General features: G+C 41.5%; 1 protein-coding gene across 1 annotated transcript in view; it reads left to right on the top strand.

Moving 5' to 3' along the window:
* IFNGR1 (interferon gamma receptor 1) overlaps positions 1–18,224 on the top strand; it is a 219,877-nt gene extending 201,653 nt beyond the window's left edge. The window contains exons 6-7 of the mRNA XM_078649395.1: positions 3,428–3,552; positions 17,096–18,224. Coding sequence (XP_078505521.1) covers positions 3,428–3,552; positions 17,096–17,554 — 584 coding nt within the window. The 3' untranslated portion in view covers positions 17,555–18,224. The remainder of the gene's footprint in view (positions 1–3,427; positions 3,553–17,095) is intronic.
* The last annotated feature ends 9,570 nt before the right edge of the window (positions 18,225–27,794 follow it).

Genomic DNA, 27,794 nt, shown 5'->3' on the forward strand with positions numbered 1-27,794 from the left:
GCAGGGTGCCATGTTGACTTTGTCGTTTTCTCCCTCCCAGGGGCATGCAAGCTGAAAGGGCAGTGGAATTGTCCCAGTGAGGGGGAGGAGAGGTCCCAGGAGACCCTCTTGAGCTCCAAGGACTTAGGTACTCGGGGTACCATCTACTAGGGACGTATAAGGGGCAGAGTACCAATTGGGGATTTGTTTTTCGAGAATAAGCACTGGCACAGGGGACCTGATTGGCAGAGACCCTGTGCACTACATCAAAACCAGGCAAAAAGTGGGGCGCTAACCTTGCAAAAAGAGGCACTTTCTCACACATAGCATTGCCCAACATGAGGCAATGCCAAGAAGCAGCCTGTTAGTGATGATAAAAGGATGGGCCTTCGCCCCCCCAAACGGAACCTGCTCTAAGAATCGACAAACTCACCTTTGACAGGAATAGCTATACATACAAATTATATAGATGAATGCGAGAACAAGCCTTCCCACCAGCTGCACAAATTAAAGAACATGGTGGCAAGAGTCAGGATTGAAAGAGACTAACCCCCAGGACACTGCTATGGGTTGTCAGGCAGATACAAAATTAAATGACCTAGAGGGGTTCAGGAGCTGTGTACACAGAACGTGTCTCTACCTTGCGAGAGATATGGACAGGGAGAGGAAAGACCCCCTTGATAGGCCAGATGTACGACCATTTTTAGCAGTCGCAAACGGAGAATCTCGCCATTTGCGACTGCTAAAGAGGCGTTTGCAATGTACTAACCCTATTTTGCGAGTCTGTAACCTATTACAGATCCTCAAAATAGGGTTTGCCAGTCGGTATTAGGAAGAGGTGTTTCAAGGGCGTCACATGGACAAGTATGAATGTTTTGCTACCGGAATGTGGTCGCAAAACATTCCGATTTTACTGAGTCAGTTAACACCTTAGGAGCTAGTAAACAAACCTCCCCAGTGCTGCGCTGTCCATTATCCAGTGCTGAACTGGACGTCCAGCGGTCGCACGCAGCACTGGGGAGGTAGTGCCCGTGACGACCGTTGGCCGACGGCAGCACCTAAAGGGTTAAGGAGGTGGTAAGCCATATGCAAAGAGGAAGTGGTCCCCAAGGAACCCCTTCCCTTTTGTGAATTTGGGCGCCAACATTTTTTAAGGAGCAGGCAGTGGTCCCAGGGACCACTGCCTATTCTTAAAAAATGAAAAGGAAACTTTTCATTTTTCTTTTTTTCTTTTAAGGAAAACGGGCTGCATTTTTTAAAAACCAAAATGCTTTATTTAAAAAGCAATCGCAGAACTGGTGGTCTGCTGACCCCAGCAGAGCACCATCCATGTGATTACAGGCCATTCTCAATAGGTCGCAAAGTGCAACCAGCCTCATGAATATTGATGAGGGAGGTCGATTTGCGACCCCATTGGGAATCACTGACTGTGTCTCAGATACATATGAACATCTCATTTTGCTAGTTCCCTAAGTACCAGTCGCACAAAATCGCAATTATAGACTCTCAAACTAAAATGGATGTACATCGGGCCTTATTCAACTTAAAGCTAAGTACTTGATGGATGACTCTCAGGCGTTAAATATATGCCAGTGAGAAAAGCCTTCCACTTGACAACGTATGAGAAACTTGAGGACATGGCAGAGTCACTGCTAGATATTAAGCTAATGGAACTTACCTGACAAAAAGCGGTACCCATACATATGCCACCCTCTTGATCAATATGCTCAAAGATATAGGGGAGCTGGAAGATATAGGGGAGCTAGAAGCTAGAGCATGGAATGAGGCCCTAATAAACCGCCATAAAGTATTGCTATGGGCCAGCTTCAGTATGCCAATTAGACTTCAAATTATGAGGTTTTGCTAGAGCAGCAATGACACACGCCTTTGCGACTGTGAGCTGCAGAGGACTTTAATCCATATACTATGGCCCTACCCATATCTGGATATTCTGGTCATTAGAACTAAACACAGATATTGCATAATTGGTGCCTGGAAAGGGCTAGGGCTCACGAAGAGGCAAGATACCAGAAACATTGTCAAACAGAGTTTTACAGTTGCAAAATGCAACACTGCTGAAAATATTGGGGTAGCTCAGAGCACCCCACAATCACAAAGTGGCACATGATTTTGAACTGGTTTATGACAATGGAAAGCTGAGTATATAGAGGGCGTCAGTGTCCCCAAAAGTCTGAAAAAAGTATGGTGTGTTTGGATGGCACGCTATGGGCTATGTGAGAAAACAAGCCAGCCAGGAAGGCGGACTACATACCAGCACACACTGGCAGAGGTAAATTGGAGGACAGAGAAGACCAAGTACTAATAGTACATGGGCAATCCTTGTAGATAATTAAAATGATTGGTAAATTTGTGCATAGGCTGGATGAATGATTTTTTTTCTGTTTTTTATCTTAATGACAATTCACTCATTTATCAGTAGAAAACCCATACTTGTAAGTTCACAGACCGAAGCATTATGTCACTCATGCTTTCTACAAAAGGTTTCTCAATTTCCTAAAAATTAGTTGAGCTGCCAAAGTTTTTTTTAGAACTCCACAAAACATAGCAGAAACATTATTACGGCCACTTGATGTTAAAAGAACACTCAGCTCGATCACGCTGCTGTTGTGCACCAATCAACATCAGTGCAAGGTCATTTCAAATTCAGGCTGTTATGTCTTACTGTTAAATCGATAAAGTTGTTCTATTTAAAAAAAAAATCAAGATCTTCAAATACTATATTAGACTTTCTCATGGGCCGCAATAGCTCTCTGGAATTCCCTTACATAATGTGTAAAAAATTAAGTCCCAAAAACCGTCTGAAAGCTCACCTGTATCTGAATTACCACATGTCCAAATGACCCAGAGATTACCCAGTATAGGCCCTATTATAACATAGTTTCACCCTCGGTATTGTATCCACGGACTGTTAAAAGGTTGTATGACCTTATTGTGCAGGTGCATTATCTGAAAAAGCTAATTTAAATAAAGGACGCATGCCAAAATGTGTTCAAGATTTTCTCACGTTCTACTTAGATATTTAGTCTGAAGTGCTGTATATTTGTACTATTGATGGTTTATTATTTTCTTGTGCTGGTCACTCCGGGTTTAAAATTAATTTAATTAAAAAAAATAAAGCAAACCCAAAAACGTTTGATTCTTTTTTGTAAGAATAGGTATGCATGTTTCCGTGCTTTTATCTTGAAATCCAGCACGTTTTCAAGCTAGAAATATGGGATCTTAACATAAATGCTCTAATGGTTCATGAACAACATCTGTTTTTTAACAAACACCCATTGTATTCATCAACTAGGCACATATTTTGTTTGTTCATTACCAACAGTAATATATAATTCTGATACCTTAGAGATGTCAAGTAATGTGTGTTTGATGTACAATATAACTTTGTACTCGGTTTTAAATGTCCATCTTGTTTATTTTACCCTAGATCAAACTTACCAGCTAGCAATGATCTTGGTCTTCTCCATTGTTGCTGTCATATTGACTATTTTGGCAGTGTTGTTTGTATTCAAGGTTCTACAGGAAAGGAATATCAGCTTACCCAAGTCTTTGGTAAGTTTTTCTTCTCTTTATTGAACTATCGTTCTTTTTTTAAAGTTATTACAGTGGGCTATGACCTGTGGATACGAACATTTGTAGTGGTGGTAAATCATTTCAAGCAAAATTTGCATGATACCTTTAGAATCAGCTTGTCGTGCTTCTGGAATGTCACTCAGGTTAATGAAGTGAACCCGATGTTAAATACATTGTTTCCTACATAAATCATGGAATTATAAGGGACCTGAAATCTTTGATTGATCCTAAATTTACCCCTTTTGCCTGATAGGATCGATAGTCTTGCTGTGTTGCTTTTAATTTTAAATCCTGTATTTTCTTTCTCACATTATCCGGAGTATTGCTGCAGTAATTTTACCTAGATTCGATTACAGCAGCAGTTTCTGTCTTAAGCGGCCTGCCATACTGGAAAGCTACTAAGCCCTCCTTCATAGTTTTGACTAAATCCCAATTCAGCTGACCAAATTGAGATTTACTTAATGTGGGTTGAGGCTGGATCTCTTTGTTTGTACTTGGTGTGCAACGGCTCTGAGATGACCCAATTGCAGAGTCTGTGATTAACTTTCTTGTAGTTTTTTGAGTAATGGACGTCTCCTTGATTTAGTGGTCCTGCTGAGCCATCAGACGTTCACTTGAAAGTGGAAAAGAAAACAGAAAGCTCAACTTAATTCACCTTTGTTTTGTTAGCCTCTCTAATAGGGTGTATTATTGTTGGAGTCATTTTGTCTTTGATAGTCGTAGATGCTCTGCTTCAGCTTTGTACTGGTTGGTTCTCTTCTGTCGAAGTCCAGATCCAGAATATTTGCTTAGATACCATCTAGAGCTAATCTTTGTATAACTGACTCAGGAGCATCAGGAACAAGCATTTGCAATGCAATAGGTCTCGCAGTTCTTGAGTTTGAGCTATTGGCATTGTAAATGAGAATGCAGTTTATTTATGATTTGGTTTTTAAAAAGTAAATAGAAAGGCATTGTCATTTACATTGCCAATAGCTTAACCACTTGAACGCTATGGGGATTTTTCCCCTGTGCTGTAAATCCAGGAACACCATTATTCATGACGAGCTGGGCTCGTCATCAGTGTAGCAGGAGGCTACTGCATGACGAGCCCAGCTCGTCATAAGCGTGGAAGGGGTTAAACTCTCGTAGAGGCGAGACTTATTGCATTGCAAATGCTTGTTCAGGGAGAAGGGAGAGTGAAGTTGAATCTAAAGTGTGGCTAGAAGAGATGGAGATGAGAAGAAAGCAGTAGGGGCAGAATGATAGTAAGGGAGAGGTAAGAATGGCATGGAAGAAGTAAAGTTGGAGACACAGGACAGGGATGGACTGAAGGAAGGGTGAAGGAAGGGGTCTGGGAGAGGCATAGAAGATGACGTCACAGAACAGGAAGGTACAAATGGAGGTGGCGGCGGGGTGGAGAGGGCAAAGAATGAATCTAGAAAACAATTAAAGGCAAGGTTGGATGAGACGAGGATAAATAAGAAGGAGAAACAGGTGGGCTACTAGAAGGGGGAGGGGACACACGAGAAGCTGAGAAGACAGATGGCTAAAAGCAAGTGCAATGGGAGTTAGAGAGAGAGAAGAGTGGGGTGGGAGCAGGCCCGGATTGGCCGTTGCAGGCACCGGGCAATCCCCCGGTCGGCCGCGAGGGTGGGGGCCGGTTTTGGGCCCCAGGGGGCCGGTTTTGTTACAGGGTCGATTTTCGAAGCATAGCTGCAAAAACGGCACTGTAACAAAATCGGCCGAAAACCGGCCCTAGCAAAGAGCGCGGTTGCTCCCCCCAACTCCCCCCCCCCCCCCGGGGGGAGGGGGGCCGGCCGAGCACTTTGCCAGGGCCGGTTTCGGTTCCCAGTCCGGCCCTGGGTGGGAGGGAGGGACTCTAGAAGGTAGGGTAACGGAGAAGGGTGAGAAAAAGGCAAGGAGAAGTAGGTAGCGCAGTAGTCTGAGCGGAAAGCAGCAGTAGATGGCGAAAAGCAGCAGTAGATGCCGAAAAGCACAAGAGGTCAGCGGGGTAAGAGGGGCGACCACAGGAAAGAGGTCCGGGAGGAGAGAGGCAAGCGTGGGAGCGAAGAAGATGAGGCTGAAAGAGTGGAGGGCCTATTATTGTTCAGACCCCCCACCTCGTAATCTGTGCTGGGGTACTTCAACTGACGATTCTTGTATTTTGCAGAGGGGCTGGGGGCCAGGATATTGCTGGATGGAGGATTCAGAGGCTGGAGTTCCGAAAATCACTCCTGTCTACATCGGTGTTAGGCCACGCCCCCTCCCAGTTACTAGTTAGTCTTTATATTTCCTCATGGACTTTAATATATTTACCACTGCCCACAATGTGGGATTCCGAGACAGAGGCAGCATTTAATTATTCACGATTGACAGTTGCATGGTAGTCAAAGTGCAGTGACTAATTTATTTTATTTCTGAGCTTTCATAGTTAAGCCCAAAGAAAAAGCCACATGATGCTATTTATCATAGATATGTCCCACAAGAATAAAAAGCACAAAAAGTTCATCACACACAAAAAATGCAAACCACATTCTGAAACAAGAACTTTATACGTTAAAATACACTAAATTAATTCAGAGGTGATGAGAGAGAAAAAATAGTCTACAGTGTACTGGACAATGAGCAGCATGCCGCCAAGAATAAATAAATAATTATATATATATATATATATATATATATATATATATATATATACATACATATACACACATACACCTGCATACACCTACATACATACACACAATATGCAGGACCACATTTGATCAAATCAGTGATCAACAAAGACAATACATCCATTTATATGACATAGTTAAACAAGTCAGACAACTAAGTGAGTTTTTTTCAGTACAAACAGACGAAAACAGGTTTAAGTAAAAGTCTCGAGGTCAGCAATTAATTGGATAGCAGACCATGCTCCAAGATATAAAGTCAACAAGATAGCTCAGTTCTCTTGGTAGAAAAAGGCAGCCCGCTTTTCAAGAGTACAAATCCTACAAGGCCAATTCAACAGTGTGCTTCTAATGTGGATAAAACAAGAATCGTTTAGGGGAATACTAATTATCTTTCACTCAACTGTCAAAAGACGTAGAATCCGAGTTGTTCACGATATAGCTGGTAACTTATGTACACGAGGTCAATTTTTTTAAGAACTGTAATAGGTAAACTACAAGGTGGACGGCCAGTTTAATAAACATCAGATTCTTCCTCTTCTAAAAAATGGCTTACATAAAAAATGCCGGTGGATGTGTTTGGTCAATACAAACATGATTGACGGGTTCCGTTCTCAACATCTGAGAAGGTGTGTTAAATGGCGACAGGATTATTTGCAATTAATCCAGGTAAACGCCATGTGCAGCCTCAAGGTCACTTAATAGTACAAAGGGCTAAAGAAATCCAACAGTAATTATCTATTTGGTAACCTTTTGGCTCTGTCACACAGTTACAACACACCACTGAATATCACGTTCCACCTGTAACATTTAACTCAATGCTGCATTTAATTCTCAACGGACCACAAGACAAAAATACATTTCAATAAAACGAAACACTCACCCAAATCCACAGAATTTGTCGAGCTCTGCTAGTCAATATGGAGGAATCCATACATCTGCTTCACAAAAATAGAATAGAAGCTTTGAATTCGACGTTTAATTCACCATCTTGTTTTGACAGCAGTGGGCTGGTAATCCCCAGAGATCAGCGTCTCCGATTCTAATTACATAATTCAGATAGCGAGTCCTTAGGTTACAGGTGACCGTGCTGCAGAGCTGTAGTATTACTGCGAACAAGTCATATTTAATAAAAGTCAACTACTCCCCAAGAGCGAGCACCGTACTTATGCTGGAGACGAGTCTGATGTGTATTAATAGCTGGGAACTGTGTACTCTGCTCTGCCGATGACTGGGCACTCATCCTGAATAGGCCTGGATTCCGCGGCTGCTGAAGTCCCTGGTAGATCTCCACCCTCGGCACCACACCCAACCACGGCGACGGACCTGCAATTCTATATTCATTGGGTTACTCGGTTACAGCACGAGGAAGGGCTGATGTCAGCCCACAGCCATCCTCCGGCCTCTACGAGAGAGCGCTTGGAGGGACTGGGAAGCAAAATGAAAAGAAGCGCTAAACTAAAGAAACAAGACATGAGCGAAACTGAAACCTTCCGTGGGGCGGGACTTCCGTCTTCGGAAGCCTGCGCACGCCCCCACCGAGTGCATGGCCAAACAAGCAGTGCTGGTGACACGGGGCTCCCATGCCCGAGGGAGAGCCCCGCGGAGGCTGCAGAACTCTACAATGGCGGTAAGTGGGGCTTAGTTGTAGGGGGTGCACTTGTGTGTGTGTGCGCGCACGTGTGTGTATGTGTGCGGCGGCGGGAGGGGGGGCGGGGGTCTCTGTATGTATGTGTGTGTGCGTGTGTGTAGGTGTGCTCGTGTGTGTGTCTCTGTGTGTGCGCATGTGTAAGCATGGGGAGGTGTGGCTGTGTGGTACAGCTTTCCAGGAGAGGAGACAGGAGCTGGGCACAGCGAGCGCGTTCACGTGCGCGTGGCCAGCTCAATTCCGAGCGCGCGGCCAGCTCCTGTCTCCTTTCCTGGAAAGCAGAGACGCTGACAATAGGTTCTCTGGCGAGACCGCGCTTCGCGCGGTTAACGCCACGAGACCTAAAAAGCACAAATACTGGGAATCCTTATGAGGTACAGAGAAAGTCAATGACAGGCGAGACCCCTAAGCCTAAAGAACCCAGAGTACATATATATGGTTCATACTGCTGCTCATACAGTAAGCACATAATATGTGTGATGCAGCAGCCGAACCGCACAAGACACTTCTTGAACTGTTCTGACACTCAAAAACATAGCTAGGAGGTCCTCTGTACCTTTGGCTCCTTCAGTTTCCGAGGCAGGGGTGGTGATGCTTAGTGTTCAGAGTACTTTTTTCAAGCTTTTGGTGCAGCCTCTCTTGAACTGATCAGGGAGGACCTCTCAAGTGTTAACAGAAGGGTAATTTCCCCTTCAATTTAGTTGAGGGGTTGGGGGAAACTCTCTGTGATATCCTCAATTGACGCAACTTCGGGTCCCAGGAGCGCTACTCTTACAGGAAAGAATATATGACCGAATTATCTGTCTCTGCACTTCATTTGGTTTCAGACCAAGGACATTACCCAACCCTCTGCACTCCTGTCTCCAAATGCACTTTTTGCACTATCCTAAGCTAGCCTTCATCCCTCCATTGTCTCTGGCCTCCATTTTTCCACAGGTCATGGTGACCCGATTAAGCATACTTACGCTCTCCTTCATTACTATTGTTCCTGCAACTATTCAGTCCATCCCTGTGTTGAGTACTCGTGGTACAAAATACTTCAACTATGAACTAAACTAAAGGTGATTCCCCCGAAAGTGGACTTTGATATGTTTCTTGACCCTAATTCTACAAGTCTGTAGGATGTTAAAGAGGATGGTCTCATACCATGATTTCTCACTAGAATGTTGAATGGTAAAATGCTTTGGATGAACCCTTGCCCTCAAGCACCTTACATACGTCTGTGCTCCCCATGCAACCCGATTTTAACTGGACAAGTTTACCCATTCTTTCTTTACAATTGTGGCAGACATATGAGCAAGATATGGAAGGATAGCTCTTAAGCAGACTGTCCTGAAGTTTCTCAGTTTGCGTCACAGTCAAATAGACAAGCAATTATTTTGAGGGCGACTCATTTTCATTTTGGTTAATGCAAATCACTTTGTGGCATTGTAGACTATATGGCAAAGCTGATGATGTAGTGGTCAAAACAGCATCTTACAGTGCATTAGTACCGGGAAGCTGTTCAGGGTTCCCATTGCTCACGCATCGCTGATGAGTGCTCGCTCACTGGTTGACCTAGGATTGCAATATCATAGTGTCAACTCCTTTTTCATTTTTACCATGTAACCTGTGGTGTCCAGGACTACATATTACACAGAATACCATTTTGTTGCAACTCTGGGCTGTCCGAGTGTTTGCAGCTAGTGGATTCCCATTCACATCTGTTGTGTCCTTGTCTTATCATGATGATTTAATGGTAGACTCTTATGATTTCAGCTTTACAAATGCCTCTGACACCGAGGCACTCCTCAGCAGGCTGGCCTTTGTCTTGCTTGAAGGGGAAAACACAGTTTAGTAGTAGCCTGTTAATGCAGTAGTGGGGACATGCGAACACAGATATGCTCAATTTTAGTCAGAAGAGTCAAAGTTACATTTTTGCCCTTGTCTTCCATTGCTGAACTGCGGCATCTGGTTCCTGAGTACCCAACTTTCTGCTATCTCGGACTCTGTATGGGGTATTTGGATAATTATATAAGCTACTGGTAAATGTGGCACCAACTTAATATCATATGTCTCCGGTTTGCAATTGATATTTGATTAAGGAGCTGGATCCCCTACTGGTGTCTTTTAAATACACCAAGCAACGTGTACCTTGCTTGTGGGATGGCACTTTTGCATCCTGATTAACACTGTTATGAGCACATAGGGAACTTCACAACACATCTTTAACTTAGTGCACAGACATAAAGTGATACCGAAGTATCCATACTTGCATCATTCATAGTTTTTGTTTATGTATTATATGTAGCAAAGTGACATTTCATCATTAGTAGGTTTATAATTCATCTCCCCAACAACATACATAAGAAACAAAACAATTTTATATAAAGTTCGTATTTACATGTCTACTTTAATCAATTGCTACGTAAATAAATAGTACATAAAACTAAATATCTGAATTAGCATAGACCAGTTTAGGTAGCATTACATTTATAACCCATAGAAATTAATTCTGGATTCCTGTATGGATCTCTAAAAGCTTCCCAAATATTTCTAAAATTTGGACTTGCACCAAAACAAGCTGCATGTGTAACAGTGGATTTTGATTTGATGTGTGTGCTTAACATTATGAACATTTCTACACTTAAACGAAAATTCTACATTATTTGTAGTTGTTTTTCTGTGCTTAGTAAACTAGGCCCTGACTCCATCTTTCTTTCCAAGGCAGCCATTTTATAATTTCTCATACTGACCTCGCACACAGTAAAATGTGCACTGATTATACCCCCTGCTGACACGTACGCAGTTCTCTGGCAGACCACGGTTGAAGGCAGAGGGTCGGTTATCTGGGTAAAATGTGGAGCAGGCTAGCTCTGTCCTTGATCACCTACTTGTAGCACGTGTGGCTCGAGTTTGAAAGCCAGGCAGGGTAAGCAGCAGCCTCATGTCCTCTGCGTCCTTGAAGTTGTGAAGCTGGTGAAGGAAGCTTCCAGAGTGCTTGGTCTCAGCGTACCTGCCCACCAGGTGGTCAAGCAGACACTACTAGGGCTAGTGAATCAGTAATAATAATAATAATATTTTTTTTCTTTATTTAGATATATAAAAACATATCTTTAAAAGATTCTTCCAACACATTAAGTACAATTTTACAGATTGAAAAAGTAGAAAAAGCAAAATAAAATTTGGCCTTTCTTATCAGTGCTTACTGCGACGTATCAATTTAAAAATTAACACTCCCGGACAAAGCAGATGAAGTTAAAATACATATCATTCTACATAGTTATCAGCGGAGCCTTAGCCATTTCCAATTTTTCTAAAATACTGTAAACTTGCTGAACGAATTTGGCCAATTTTATATTTAAAACAGTGTTCTCTAAAGACAGAGCAGCAATAAGGGCGTGCCTGCATGTCCGGACTCCCAACCTGTTCCATTCTGGCCTGAGTAGGCGTCTGCGTTGAAGAGTAAAGAGAGGGCATATGCTAGTGCATCAGGTCCGACCAGCTCTCCACAGCCTGCAGGATGAGCAAATGGATGTCTCAGTTGAGCCACACAAAGAGTAGTTCTTGTGTCCAAGCTGCAGGCTCTGCTGTTGAAGTAAATTTTCCAGGAAAGGAGGAGATCTGCATTTTTGTGAGCGTGTGAAACGCTGCCTCATCTCAACCCCAGAATGCTTGGAACTGTTATTGCAGACTTATTGCCAAGAGCGTCTCAGAATGCTCTGGACTGTTATTGCAGATGTATTGACATGGACAACGCTGAAACAAGCTCCAACAAGCAATGTAGGAGGTGGACAGAATGGGGGCACCAGAAGGACTGTACGTGGATGGTGGGCTGGACAAGAAACGCCGGGAGGGAGGGGAAAGCAAGACCCTGTGGCGGAAGGTTGAAAGGGGGATGAAGCAAGTAAGGCCGCGCAACACGGAAAAACACCTATAAAGAAATCAATCAGTACTTGCTCCATACTCCTTAGAAGAGAGAACATAAGTGAAACCAGTTGTGATGACAGGACGCGATAATCAATGAAAGGCAAGAAAATAAGTGACCGTGAAGCCAACCAATGGTAAGTAATGTGCCGGCTAAAAGCCTCGCTATAGAGTTGTTTTTTTGGTGCCTGGGTTGAAAGATAATTTTAAGCAACAGTGCATGTCTTGTCTGAGGCAGCGGGCATGCACTGTTGTATCCCACAAGGGTATTAAAAAAAAAACTCACTCTTTAGTCAAATACTAGAGAAAGAGTTGGTGAGTCTGCAACCGCCCTGTAACTCTGTGTTGGTGCAGCACATAGACGACCTGATGGTCACATGCTAAACAAAAGAAGATTGCAAGCTGGATACAGTTGTGCTCTTGAAACATCTTGCTAATAATGATCAAAAAGTGTCCCACACAAAAATTCAGTACAGTAACTTTCTGAACTTAAAAAAAAATCAGTACAGTAAAAAAGATGTTATTGCTTTGGGCCAACACCTTGAAAAAGGGGTGAGAAACGTGTCTAAGGAATGCATTTCTGCAATCCTGAGTGTGAATTCTGCAAGCACATAGTGATAATTTAGGATGCCTTTGGAAGTGGTTGGCAACTGTAGGCCGTGGATTTCAAGCCATTACTGAAGCTTACAGCAATGCATCTGATCCGGTGCCATCCGATGAAGGATGCATGACTGCCTTCCCAGAGTTCAGAGACAAACTGTAGTACACCCTCTCTAAGAATGCTAAATATTGAAAAGGATTTTTATTTATGCTATCATGAAAAAGAAGGATGTGCGTTTTTGATACGTATACCAAAGCATGGTGAGGTAGAGCTGCCAGTCACTTACGCCTCTGCTACATTAGATCCAGTAGCCACCGTACTCCCTGGCTGAAATCAGTAACAGGGGCCTGTCTGGCAATTCAGCAGAGTGAAGCGATTGTAATGGGTTACACACTTATATTGTAAGTTTAACTCAATTGAGAATTTACCTGTGAACTCAGCATTTGACAGTCGTCTTACTAAGTATGAGCAAATCATTTTGGCAGCTAACAGTATTGCAGTCAGAAGGTACAATACCCTGAATCCTGCAACGCTTTTGCCAATTGCAGACCGAGGTAGTGATGACGAAGGTTGTAACCATGATTGAATTGATGAAACCAAATTGTGTACCAAGCCAATACCATATATTCAAGATGTTCCACTTGAACAAGTTTGTCAGATTTTGTTTGTGGACGCTTCCTGTCTGCGAGACTTGCATGGAAAACTAAGAGCATGGTACGCATTCGGAGCAATGTCAAATAACGTGGAAGCATCTTACTTGTGTGATGCCACTTCAGCACTAGTTAAAGAATGAATTGCAGCTTAACTGATGGATTACATGTTTCAGTTTACACTGACAGCTGGCGTAGTCCATTATTTTGGCCATTTGTGGCCACAAAGGAACTTTTATGATTTGTTCCACTATCCGAAATGAAACATACATTTTAAATCTATGAGAAGCGATAAAGAAGTCTAAACCATTTTCAGTTGTTAAATATGCAGATCACAAGTCAAGGCATAAAGTAGTTGCCCTTGGAAACAGCTAATAAGATGTGGTAGCTAAACATTGTCCTCTTGAGTTTGTTACTTATTAACTCAGATGAGCAAAAGCAATGTGAAAATGGAAGAGCAAAAGGAAATATAGGCAATGTTTTTCTTGACTTCAGTCCAAACATTAAAATTATTAAATGAGCTTCAGGAAGGTGCACCAGAAGATGAGAAAAAATATGGGAAATGACAAGTTGTATCAAAACCCATTATGACATATGAGTAATATCTGAGAAGGAATATATTTTGATTGCTGCGATGTTGTTCCCCATGAGTAGGTTGCTTCATGGCCCAACTCCTGTAGATTGAGGTGCGATGGAGTGGTTGTTTAGTAAGTATTGGTAGAACCCCCAATTTAGGTTAGTTGCTGAAAATATATTCCAGCACTGTTACTTGCCAACAGAACAATCCAGGAAGAAGGACTTGTGACAATGAGCAACATATGAAACTCCAACGGTCCTTTCACTGGGATTTACTAGGGTTTGGTAGAGACATCAGTCCACAATGGTCTTGGGTACATTCTGGTGATTGCATGTTTTCCTTCTTTTCCCTTTTCATACTCTGTGAGGTGTGCTCAATCCATTTGGGGATATACCAAGTAGTGTAATTAAATAGTACAACTGATATCTTAATCACAACTCAGTTTTTTCCACACCGAAGCATGTCCCGAAAGCCTGTTGTCGCCACTTGAGCAAAAGAGGAAGGTAAAATGAACAAGCCATGTGAACTTGTGCGGTCGAAGTTAGGACTAAGGATATTGATATTTCAATTAGCCTTGAACATGCACCTTACAGCCCTTTAAAATAAACTACACATCCTTACCTATAATGTTGCAGCACAAAAGTCACCTGTTTGGTTACATTTTTGTTACAAACTCTGTTACAGTGGTGAATGGATTTCTGTAAAGGCCATAATAGCATGTTATAGAGTGATGAACAGATGGAGTCACTATCTTTATGTATTTTATATCCTTACTCCACCAGGGCACTCTTCAGACCTTTAATATGCACTGCAGCAATAGTAGAATCAATTACTAGAGAGAAGTAAAAACGAAAATACACATAGAAAATGATCCATGAATTAAGTTTCATTCATGTAATGCTGGAAGAAAAGGAATATGATGCGGCCGCTGCTTCTATTTTAATTTCTCAAGCTCACTCTGGTTTATCCTTTTAGGATATTTAGGGAATTTGCTTGCTTTGGGGACCAGGTCGCAGGCAAGTGGCATTGACAAAGGTCCACCTTCGAACATCGGAAGGTGGGTTTGGATACGGCGATTTCCGGTACCTACGATCTGGCACTCAGCTGTTACGGTTAGCTTACTGGTTGGCGGGGCACCACCTCTATGAAACTGGGCTATCTCGGGCCCAGATTTTGGATGATGCACTTCTTCACGCTCTCTTTTTGAGTACCAGATCCAAGTGGAGGCCTCCTTTTGATGTTGCAGATTGCTGTTAGCTGCCTTTAGAGAGCTATCACCTATTCTAAACAGCCACAGACCTTTGCCCAGGTGATCCATCTTTTGGGACTACCAACTCGTCAGGGGTACTCTCATTGCCAGAGACCTTGCACCTTGGTGGAGGTGGTCACAGAAACGGTTGGTGACTTGTTCCCAGAAAGAGCTCTCCTAACTTTCCAGAATTTGACTGCTCAGTTTAGTCTACAGCGGGTGTATCTTTCTTACATATGGAAGCATAATGGGGGATGCTAAAACAGGTGTGAAACATACAACAAGCAGAACCCAAATCAAATGCAATCCTTCAATGTGTGCATACTATTGGACACGCCAGAGGCTAGTAACCTGGCTGTGTAGAGCTAGCCCTAAAAGTGCTAAAGTGACTCTTCTCCCGCCTTGGAAGCAGTGGGAGTAAAATACTGGCCAACTTTTTCACAATAGTGAGTGGCAGAACATCTGAGAATACCACACACGAAGTCTCTGACAAAGCAACATTCAAATCTATTCAATTTTTCCTACTTTACACAGCTTATCTCAACTCTCACAAACTTCACTGCATCTTCCAAGTAACACAATACTCTTGCCCTAGATGCCGTCACTCCCTGGCTGACATGCTCTATGCGTATTGGTCTTGCCCATCCCTCTGTCTGTTTTGGTCCGGGGTGCAGAAGGACATAGCACAGATCACGAAACATACCGGTGTTGATGACTCATGTAGCTGCCTCCTTTGCATTTGTCCCAGGCCCAAAAACCAAATAAGTCTCCTCTAAATTAATTAACCTTGCTTTGATTTTGGCCACGAGAGCCATTGTGAAGCAGTGGAAGTCCTCCGTCCCTCCAATTCCTGTGTCCTGGAGGACGGAGCTTAGATGCTAGGCTCAAGCCGGAGGACCGGCCTCCATTCTGAGGAAGAGAAGGGACTTCGCAAACAGCTGATCACAGACTACTGAAATGCCTTACTGAAAGGTTTCTTGAGGTTTTTTGCTGTTTTATATAGTGCAAACTCGACCCAAAGGTGTCTGAGCTCTTTACTTGAGCACCGGTGGCATTACAGACTGACATTCATTTTTGGGCACGAGGAGATTAAGTGATTTTGCCCAAAATCACAGAGTGCTTGAGCCTCCCGCCAGACTCGAACCGGGTTCCCAAGCTTCAAAGTCAGCTGTTCTACCCATTAAACCACATCCTCTTCCCATTAAGGATGATTCTGGTGCCCCTTGACTGGATAAGCTTGCCACACTCCCAGTTGTGCCTCCCAGGGATGGGGATAGCCTGCCCTACCGTGTGGGATGTTTGGCCTCGCTTTGTAGCCTTTCAGGTTAAACGATCGCCGTACTCCCTCTCTCTGGTTTTGCTGCAGCCATCCACCCTCCGGGTCGCTTTGACACTCTTATCAGAGGAGATGACGCTCTCTAGTCTTTGCTGACCACATTGCCCTCCTTTTTCTTCATTGGTGATTTTGTCAATTTGTACTCTGCAATTTTCCTACCATATGGAATTTGAATCTACCCATGGGCTGCGAGGCTCGTAAGGGAAGGGAGGAGGGTTTTGTTTTACTGTTTCAAAATATTTTTTTTATGTTCTATGTGCTCATGTGCCTTTTACACTTATACTTCACTGTGAAGTTGAGTAACCGTTAGATTGTCATAAGTATATTTCCAACCCATAGAATAAACCGGCTGGGTGTGAGGGCCCCCGAATTCTTGTCTTGAAAGTTGGTCCCTCCCTCTAGAAAGTTTTATGGATCTACGATGCGACATCAGACATTTGGCTTGATGAGAACTGAATGCATTGCACTGGGCTTCCCAAGTTAAGTCCTTCATCAAGTTTGCATTGCACTGAAGACATTTTAAATAATCAATTAAAAAAAATAATTGTAAGAGGAAAACACCAACATATGAGGAGGAAAAAAAGGTGAAGGTTCATGAATAATGATCTTGTCATCGTGTATACAGTTATTGCTCTAAATGGGAAAGCCTGTTGATGTAACGCCCAGCCTGTTGTAGAACCTTGCATGTTTGTGTCAGTCTGTATAGAATAAAGGTTTAGATTGGAATTCCATACCTATACTTAGGCATGATTGCACTTTCAATGGGTGCTTAATTTTGCATAGACCTCTTTAACCCGAATTTATTTGCAGGTTGCATTCTTTTCCTGATAGCAGGCTTTCATTTTTTTGTAAAAACGTACAATTTTTTACTTTTAGTCATTCAGCTATGTTTTTTTTTCAGGCTTTGTTTGGACAAAAAACAGGCACATCTACAGGCGGGAGCGAAAGTCCAAGTAATTCAGAGCAAGTTTTCCCAGTATCTGTGGTCGAACGAGCGCCTCTTATTGCAAACTACCCCAAACTACCACCTGAGCCACCAGAATTGCTACCAGAGAAGGATATTTCCAAAAATTTAATTGAAACTTCAAACCCTTCAGTCTCACACGAGAACGAGGAACAGTCCGAAGGATATGCTGCGCCCGACCTTTCATCAGGCAGCAGCGAGAAAGATAAATATTTTCAGTCCGACAAAAGTACAGCAGAAATAGAAAGTTGTACTGAAAACCCAAGACCTAATTTGCCTTTTTTTGACCTTGAGACATCAGAGAATCCTTCCAGAAACGTGGTGAGCCAGTCGTTTGGTTATGACAAGCCTCATGTCCCTTTGTCTCTCTCCACAGAAGGTGATGAGGGAATGTGAGCAAGTCGTTGAGTACTCAAAGGACCTACCTTGGTGGTTTCTCCATGGAAATGAAGAAATAAGACAGCTGATATTGTGTATCTTGAGACGCCATGGAAAGGAAGTATCAGAAATAGACTGGTTCCAGGATCGTTTGCACATTGTCAAGTACGCTTACAGGAAATGAACATTTCAAAATGGCGGCACGCAAAAGCGCCATAATGCATGTTCAGCCTGATGGGCGTGGTAAACAGTAGATAAAATGGCTGGTGAAGGAGACAACAAAACATATGTGTGCCCTCTTTTTACCCGTTTATCCTTTCCCAGCCGCTTTCACTTAGACTGTTTAAGAAATGTTGGATACATGAGTGTTAGACCAATAATGTTAAGACATGAAAAAGGACTTTCAATCTGAATGGCTACAAAAGCTTTTTTTATGTATTATATTTCCCTGTGGTGACTGCTTTACACCAACTGTCTTTAGCTCTGAGCATTTAAACTCTTCAGTCCCTTAGTTTTTGCGTTTTTTAATCCCTAAAAACTACCATTTGAGGGTAAATTTTATTTTCAGGCATTCTTTTTACTTGTATATACATTTTTCATTTGTTTTCAATATAATGTGTACAGTTGAAATATAAAGATGAGATGATTGTAATATTTAAAATAGCATTAAACATGTGTGACCTATTAACTTGGAATGTCCACTCTAGCTGTGTGAAGGTGAGTCTGTTTGAAATGGTGGTGAACACACACGTGCATGCATACTCTACATTTAAATATTCGAAATAGCTGCCTGGAGTCTTGGGCTCCTTGTTGATGATAGCCCTTTAAGCTATTTATCGTCACCATTTGTTAGGAACAACAGGATCTAAAGACACTGTGGGACCAAGCCTCTGTAACTATTCTGCTAGCCAAACTCGTGGCACTTCACGAATCTTTAGGTGAAAATGTACATAGTATTATGCAGTCTCTAACTAGGATTGGGAGTAATGTCAGCTTTTTTGTTCAAGTTAAGCAGAAGCGAATCCCGATGAGATTCCACCATATTTGGGAATCCACTTCCACCTAGAAAGAGCTAAAAACAAAAAGTGAAGTGCAGGCGGTAATTTCACAACAATTGGTGGACTTATTCAAGATGACCATCCTGTGTGCAAGTTTTGGCCAATTTAGGCGGTTCATAGAAGGGCTGCTCTAATTGGATATAAAAGGCTAGTCACAATGGACCTATAATAATCTGTTTGGTGACCTTTCAAATGCATCAGAATAAGCCTCTGCATTAGGACCTATCTGAGTAACTGCTGGCAGCCAATCAGAATCACTGTGGGAGCTCACACCTGTTTGGACTGCTTTTTGTGGTCCAGGGAGAATGCAGGCAGACAGAAGGCAGGTGTTGAAATGTGAAAACTCGTTGGCTCGGTCATGAAAACGACCCGTTTTTCTAGTTTGGAGTTCTTTTAAAACTAGTTCTTTGTGCTGGCAAATTAACACTTTTTTCTACCAGTTTCGCTTTTCTGAAAAAGATTCCCCCACCCCATCCTTTACACTCTGGTGTTATAAGATTGATTGCTTTGGACTCTCATGAGTGATAGTGCGCTTTACAAATACATATAAAATAACATTGCTTTATGCGTACTAGAAAAAGCAGCGTAAATATGTTTAATTATTACTCTGTATGGGCACACAGGTATCCTAGAAACATTAATGGAAGATACGGTTGAGAAGAGGTTGCAAATCCAAATCTATTCTCAGAAATAGCTTCTATTACACTTTCTTGGACACTTGTGTGCCCACATTGTTTCCAAAACAGCATAGTTGTAAAATGCTTTCATTCAGCTTTCATACAGAGGTGGAGTGTGATCCAACCGGCAACAAGCAGTAATATGGCCAATGGAAAGGTCTGCAGATGTGAGATTGTTTTTATCTACCAAGGTAGCACAACACTTTGCATGTTTGTACCTACCAATATTCATGTATGATCCATATGTAGTTTGTACTCCAGATACTGGCTCTACTTTGCACAGCCAGCAAATTGGTGTCAATATTCAGTGCCCTCTAAGTGACAGAATGGACCTACAATAACTTTAATTGTTTTTTTGTTGTTGATTTCAGTAGTTTATTATTGGATGTTTTTTTAACATATCTGAACAAATAATATAGCACATATGAAAAACAAATGTATATATGCAATGAGAAATTGACATAATACAATAAAGATTGGATTGAAGGTGACACCATGGCAATGTAGAAACAACGAGCGGGATAAATTGTCAGCAGCAAGTGGCGATGATCGAAAGGCTGTAGCAGTCACCTCATATAACCTCCGACCCACAATAATATAATATACATAGACAAAATTCAGCGTGATGTAAAATAAAAGGATAGATAAATAGAAAAACTAGGAATCAAAAGAAATATCGCTAACTATAGATTATTGCTAGGTTATGGTATGCGTATACAGGATATATGTACTTTTAAGGTACAGTGAGCTAATGTGAGGGCAATGAAATGGTCATTTGGCCAGACCTCCGTGACTCCCCAATCATGGCGGTTTATGAGATGTGAAGTATCGATCTAGGCTGTCTCACATGTGTCTCATTGGGGATTTCCATGAAGAATTTTTTAGGGCCACATTGTCAGCACCCCTTAAGTTGGAGGCACAGTTCAGCCAGCACTTGAAAGATGCTTTACGTGTGTCTTTCCAATTATTTAGGATGACCTTAATCGCTGCAGTCAGGAGTAGGTCTAGAAGCGCCCTATCATTGTCAGTTAGGGCTTCTACTCTGAGGGAGCCAAATGTTAGTGTGGAAAGTTCTCTTTTGAGGGAGCATGAAAAGAGAATGGAGATTAAGTCAGAAATACTGTCCCAAAAGGGTATCACACATTTGCAAAATAGTAATAGATGAGCTAAGTCTCCCATCTCTTCATTACATTTCCAGCATGTAGGATTGACACGGATTTTGTATGTATGTAAGCGGGCCAGTGTCCAAAAGGCCTCATTTAGAAGCCAGAATTTAGTCTGGGAAAGGGCTGGTGAAATTTTATTCCTCGAGATAGAGTTCTAGGTTTTGGACCAGTCGGCCTCAGACAGCGGGGAAGAGGAGTGTGATTCCCAGAAGGATACAATCTTCTTGTTGATGGTGAAGTGTTGTGGGCGGATTAATTTGTTGATCCAAGAGACTTGATGTCCTAATTTGTTTATTCTCGCTATGTATTGTGGCAGGGAGGGTGGTGAGGGCAAAAGTTTAGCTTTCGTCAGTGCTGCTTTTATTTTTAAAAAGTTAAAGAACTCTAAGGGGTCTAAATTGTATCTAGTCTGAATTTCTTCGAATGTTAAGGGTAAGCGGAGTCGAACAGCTGATATGGAAAAAAGATTCCACTATCAATCCAGGTTTCATTGTGCAGTGTGTTCCCTTTGTATAGGATTTTGTGATTATCCCAGAGGGACTCGATATTAGAGCTTCGAATGCTGGTATCTAAATGTTTGTCCACTTTCAATAGCGATGCCTTAGTATTTTTAAAAATTGATTTTGAACAAGAGACGTTGGTGAAGTTTGAGGTTAGAAGGGCTGTTTGGGTGAGACTTTTGAGTAATACGTTTTTCTATTTCTAGCCAGACTGGGGTATATTCTTCCAGTGGGGCAAGCCAGTACGAACCCTGTTTTGCTAGAAATGCTGTTTGGTAGAGTTTGAAGTCCGCTAGGTTTACCTCCCCCCCTGGATTTGTCTAACCTGAGTTTCTTCAGACCAGACCATTTTCCTGTTCCATAAAAAGTTTGAGTGTAGGGCGTCCAACTTGTGGTGGAATTCGACTAACAATATGAGGGTAAGCATGGTAATTAAATAGTTCACTAGGGGCGTAATCATCATCTTGATGGTCTCAATCATCCCCCATCATGGGATGAATCTAGGGGGACCATGACTCGAGGAGGGTTTTGATTTTTTCCAGGGTGTTTGTTTCATTACGTTGGAGTAACTCTAAGATAATGCTACCGAATTCTATTCCCAGGTATTTGATATATCCCGGCTGCCAGGTAAGTCCCGAATCTCCTAGTACCTCCCGGGTGCAGTGGACATTTAAGGGTGTTTAACTTCGGATTTGTCCCTGTTTAACTTATACCCAGAATGGCTTGAGTAAATTTCTATGGAATGCATCGGGGCCTTAATGGATGAGCACGGGTCTTCTGTGACTAAGAATATCATCCGCATACCCGGCAAGTTACACTTGAGAATGTCCAAAAGTTACTCTTTTTATATCATTATTGCGCTTGATGTCTTGGATTAGTGGTTCTAACGCTAGCAGGAATAGGGAGGGGGAAAGAGGGCAACCCTACCTGGTACCTTGTTCTAATGTAAAGGCATCCGAAAGAGTACCATTAATCGCTATATGGGCAGTGGGATCTGAATACATAGCCATGACCATGTCTATGTAAGGACTACCTAGATTAAAAGACATCATGCAGTGTTTCAAAAATGACCATGACACCCTGTCAAACGCTTTTTCAGCGTCCAGAGTGATGGCGATAGAGGGGACAGACGACAATCCTGCCTTCTCAAGTATGTGAAACAAGAGTCTAGTGTTGTCATTCGACATTCGGTATTTGAGGAAGCCAACCTGAGAGTTACTGATTAGTTTAGGGAGAATCTCATTCAAGCTCATCGCTAGGATTTTTGCATATAATTTACAGTCCCATTGATCAAAGAGATCGGCCTGTAGTTTTTGGGTTAAAGAGTGTCTTTCCCTTCGTTCGGTATGTTGATGATATTAGCTTCTTTCATTGAAGTTGACGTACGACCCTCTCTGGCAATGGTATTGAAATACTTTTAATAAGGTTGGCTGAAGGGAACCACCAAATGTCTTGTTGTTTTTAAGCTTATAATATATTCTAAAGAGATATTGTCTTTTGATTTTGTCATTGCTGGTGCTTAACACACCAAATGAATTTTGTTTGCAGTATCTCCTATGTAACAAACATTATTTATTTCTCCGATCCTTGAATTGCTAATATAATTGATAGCTTCTTTTGTGACATTGCATACAATTGAGGTATAGTATGTTTAAAGAACTTGAGATTACAAAATGTCTTATTGAACCTATGAATCTCACTGTCTGGATTCTGTGGTATGGATGCTGATGCTAACCGCGTGCATCCTTATGAGTTTGACTATAAGTGCTCAAAATAAAGCCCACTTCATATGAGACTCTGAATGAAACGGGGATGAAGGATAAGAGAAGCAAGAAATGCTGGAACTGCCCCACAGACCTTTTAGGACTGCTACCTACGGTCTGTGGTCCACCACCCTTTACAAAACAGAGTGTAGACATCAATTGGAAAAGCAACACTGTTGGTATGTGGCAAGTTAATTGATAGTACTCACCACTGTAGGTTAAGGGTAAGGCATCACCGACAGCATGAGTAAACACTACAGTAGTGTACTCAGAGTAGAGGAGGAGATGGTAGAAGATAGAAAAGTGGGACCAGGTGCTGGTTCATAAGGTTGGAAAACTAGGGAGATAACGGCAGGTGTCAAGCAGGATATAGTCCGAGGGTAAACCAAATGGAGGTATAGTCGGAGGGTAAACCAAATGGAGCAGCCAAAACAACAAAGGTGCATACGAAGGCTAGCAATCACAAGGAGATGATGGACTGGGGAGATGAAGCGGGACCAGGTGCTGGTTCATAAGGTTGGAAACTGGGGAGATGAAGTGCAGAGGTCAAGCAGGATATAGTCAGAGGGTAAACCAAATGGAGGTATTTTCAGAGGGTAAACCAAATGGAGCAGCCAAAACAACAAATGTGCATACGAAGGCTAGCAATCACAAGGAAATGATGGACTGGGGGGATGAAGTGCAGGGGTCAAGCAGGATATAGTCAGAGGGTAAACCAAATGGAGGTATTTTCAGAGGGTAAACCAAATGGAGCAGCCAAAACAGCAAAGGTGCCTACGAAGGCTAGCAAACACAAGGAGATGATGGACAGAGCACTGAAACTTTTCAGATACTCATCCCAGTCACAGATCTGGGTTGAATCCATCATTGTTCTTTAGCTCACTTCGCCACCCCAGTTCAGACACGGCTATATGCAAATCAGTCTTGACCCTGTGCCTCATGGGAACAGTCCAGTCCGAATTGCCAAGGCATGTCTTCCCTGGACCGGAAACATGGCATGCTGAGCAACAAACGATGGAATTAGGCCCAGATCTCTGTACTGTGGTGAATGTATGACATTGTTCTGCATTCTGTCCATCATTTTTTCTTTTTGGATATGAAGGCTAGGCGAGGTGCAAAGAGAAGAGCAAGTAAATCCAACAAAACACACATGCCAGGCAAGGTGTTCCCTGTTGTGCTAGGTTAAATACTGACTCTTCCTACTTGTCTAAGAAAGTGCCCTCCATCATCTTGGATTGGGAAGTCTTTGTACTTTATGATGGAACAGGTACCCATATGGAATGGAAAATACACTAACCTTGCCGGCAATTCTAAAGTAGCGTTATGAGTTTCCGCAGTTTCAATGTCCTCTTATGCATGCAGAGTCTGGTATGTCTATAAAAACGGTGAGTTGATCGTAAAATAAAGTATCAAGGCAAAATATAATGTAGATATCTGGCACACAATTAATATAACAGTATAAGCATAACAAGATAAACACAAGAAAGAAAGGAAAGATAATAAAAACAGAATTTATGATGACATATGAAATTTAATAGCATCGATAAAAAATTGATATAGACATGTTCAATCATAAAAAATTCAATAAAACAGAATACAATATTCACATATTGTAATATCTTAGTTACAGAAAAAGTTATAAAAGGAACTGATAATTCCCAGAGCTGATTGTCAAAGTTGGTGTTTGTCTGTCGACGCGTTTCGACACAACTGTGTCTTCATCAGGACAAAATCAGCGTATTTCTAAAATTCAAAAAGTACTATTTTTAAAATTCCTTTTACTTGTGTTTATATGGATAAAACTTTGCTTAAATATTTGGTAAATATACAAGGAAAAATGGCCAGATAATTCTTACAACAACATGTTATACCACAAGATTGAGACATACAGAGAGAAACTCATGAACAGTTATCGAATTTCATATAATTAGCGCCCTCCTTTAAATTACTCTATCGATTTGGAGACAAGCCCATATTTCTCACGGAGCATTCCATCTGGAAAAGCAATGATTTTCTAATCACATTTATATTGTAAATTAAGTAAAAACATAATTGAAACCTGTTTCAACATAGATGTTGCCCCTCGTGAATAAAAATAAAAGTTCAGGATATAAGCATGAGTAGAGAAGGGGTGAAACAAAGAAAAACATAAATTGTACAAGAAACAGCTTATTCTATATGTAATGTTAATATCCTAGGTATTAATTTCTTGGGAACGGGACAGTTGTTCAACCTAAAACCATTTTGCTACCCTGTTTAAAGCAACTATTCTAAAACAAGCCACATTATCGAGTGAAAAATCCAAAAGGATATTTTGTCACATATCTAATTTTTTATCTAATGTTATCATTCTGTCACTGTCGATAAATTTTTATGGAAATAATAATTGACTTATTTACTCTACATGCACCAATAGCTTCTATTCATCAAAGACTCAAAGTCCCATAACTAGCGTCGGGTGTCTATTAAAGTTATAACATACCACGGGTGACTTTTCATTCGTATTTCATATATTTTTTCTTTTCTCAGGATCCTCTAGTTCAGAGTATATGATGTATAATACACTGATAAAACGTTTCTTTTTATCTGTCAAAAGAAAGGGAAGAGTAACCGCAAATGAAGATCCAGACTAACATTTATTTAATGATAATGCGATTACTGGGTTCTCAATGGACCCCTATGGTATTTACCTTCAATTTCTCACAAGGACGACCATTTTCTATGTGATTATCTAGAACGTCATTCTTGTTCGGTAAATATCAAAAAAAGTATTCTGAAAAGATGTTAAAGAGAACCAGATATCAAAAAGGAATATAACACATCTATGAAAAGACTAGGTCATTATAACGATACTAGTCTTACCTTAAGAAATTGATGAACTGATGCTATAACTATTTAAGGGTCCAAGAAAAATGTACACAGGCAGCGCACCGCACGTAGGTAATCAGGTAATCTTCGTAATAGAATTTCTGTGAATAATTAAAAAAGGGAAAAGAAGGGAAGATTATAGGATGGGCATCCATCTATATGGTCCAATTAATCAAAATAAATCCCGCAGGGGTGTACCTGACTCATACGTGTTAATAGCAGGCCTCGGCCGTTAGAGCTGCGGTGTCCTTTTGAGAGTCACGTTCTTAGTAGCGGGGACTGGCAGGAAGTATCGAGGCACCGCACCCGGATGTGTCAAAAACTACTCTATGGAAAGATATGAGCCTAGTCTCAATATCAAAAAAGCCTCAGTTGTCAGGTTTTCCTATCCGAAAAATAATCATGGACATTTATTTTTAAAAATAATCGGCAGCAAAAGAGCAACAAAATGTTCGTTGCATTAGTCCAGGTATGCGAGATTACATAATGATACCCGAGTTAAAACAATATAGCGCATTTAGAATATCACAGCGTATTTAGCCGATAATGTTAAAGAGGTGTTTCGCACTCATCTTTACAACTTCAAAAGTCCCTGTACGGAACACGTACCTGTGTACAAGTTGAAACCCGGCGTGGTCAATGGCGGCGGGGAAGTCCGTAACGAACGAGAAGAATTGAAAGGTTGAAGATGATTGGTACATATATAGTGATTTCTGATAGGCGGTGAAGAAGTAGCCACTCCCTCTTTTAAAGTGATAGACCACTTGTAGTGAATTGACGCACATGGCATATATAGAAAATGCCGATATTCCGGAGTTAGTAATCAATATAATAAACTTCGGTTATACTGGATTCGTGACATTCTAGGAAGATAAACCGGTAGTTTCAGAAAAGGTAAACAAAACACTAGAGAAGACTTATCTTCATCGGTCCAGAGCTGTTTTGTATTATTGTTAAGGCTTTCTAAATTTATGAGAGCTCAATCAGGGCAATCTTCAAAAAGAAGAAGTTTTCATCGTTTGCGAACAGGCATATATTTAAGGAATCCTACACGTAAAATTAAAAATTACCGCAACCAAGAGAATATAAAACAATGTGTTTTATATTGGCTGCATTATATTATTGTTGAACCTCTCTAAAATTATAAGAGCTCAAAAATTATAAGAGCTCAAATCAGAGGAACCTTCAAATGGAAAAAGTCTTCATTATATGCGAACAGGCATATCTTTGAGAGTCCTACACGTATAATTAAGAATTTCCGCAAGCATGAGAGTATAGAACAGATATGCTTTACATGAGCGTAACTATATAATTGCATTTTCCCACGGAAGGTCGTGATTTAGCCCATGATTAAAAGTTCCAAGAGAAAAAATCCAGAAAACTTCTTTTTTCTTTAGTATTTTTTCCCCACCTTTGTCTTCCGATGTGTGTATTTTCTCTAAAATACACCATTTTGTTTCTGTTGGTAAGTGTTTGTACTCCACATAATGATTAACCAACGGTGCCATAAGCTTTTTTGTCTTGATGGCAGATCTATGCTCCGTTAGGCGTGTCTTTATACTCCGAGCAGTCTCACCCACGTAGCCCAAATTGCACGGACATACAATTAAATAGACTACGTTCCGGGTGTTGCAAGTACACAGTTCCTTAGAGTTGATGGTAACACCATTGAATGTTACGGTGTCACCAGTGATGATGGAATCACAAGATTTGCAAGAGCCACAACGGGATGTGCCTCTGACTCCGTTTCCTCCATCAATGGATTTTTGCACAAAAGGAATGTTTGTGGATTTTGTAAAACGAGATCGGGCAATAAGGTCTTTCAGATTTTTGTTTCGCTGATGGGCAAACATAGGTTTGGCAAGTTTGTTTTTGTTCTCATTTACATTCAATAAGTGCCAATTTGAGTTGATTACCTGTCTTATGGTAGCATCTAAGGTTGAATGTTTGGTAATACTGACAAGTTTCTGTTCTTCTTCTCGTTTTTGGGTATTCAATAATGAATCACGGTCATAAAACCGGGCCCTTTTATAGGCTTCCCTCACCAGCCGGTATGGGTACCCTCGATCCAGAAATTTCTTCTTCATCATGATAGACTGGGTGTCATAGTCTTTCAAATTTGTGCAATTACGCCTTACCCTGAGAAATTGGGAAAAGGGGATGCTATCTTTTTGGCACCTGGGATGATAACTTTTAAAATGTAATAGGGTATTCCTAGCGGAGGGT

The sequence above is a fragment of the Lissotriton helveticus genome, chromosome 6 (assembly GCF_964261635.1).
Source record: "Lissotriton helveticus chromosome 6, aLisHel1.1, whole genome shotgun sequence".
Classification (NCBI taxonomy): Eukaryota; Metazoa; Chordata; class Amphibia; order Caudata; family Salamandridae; genus Lissotriton; species Lissotriton helveticus.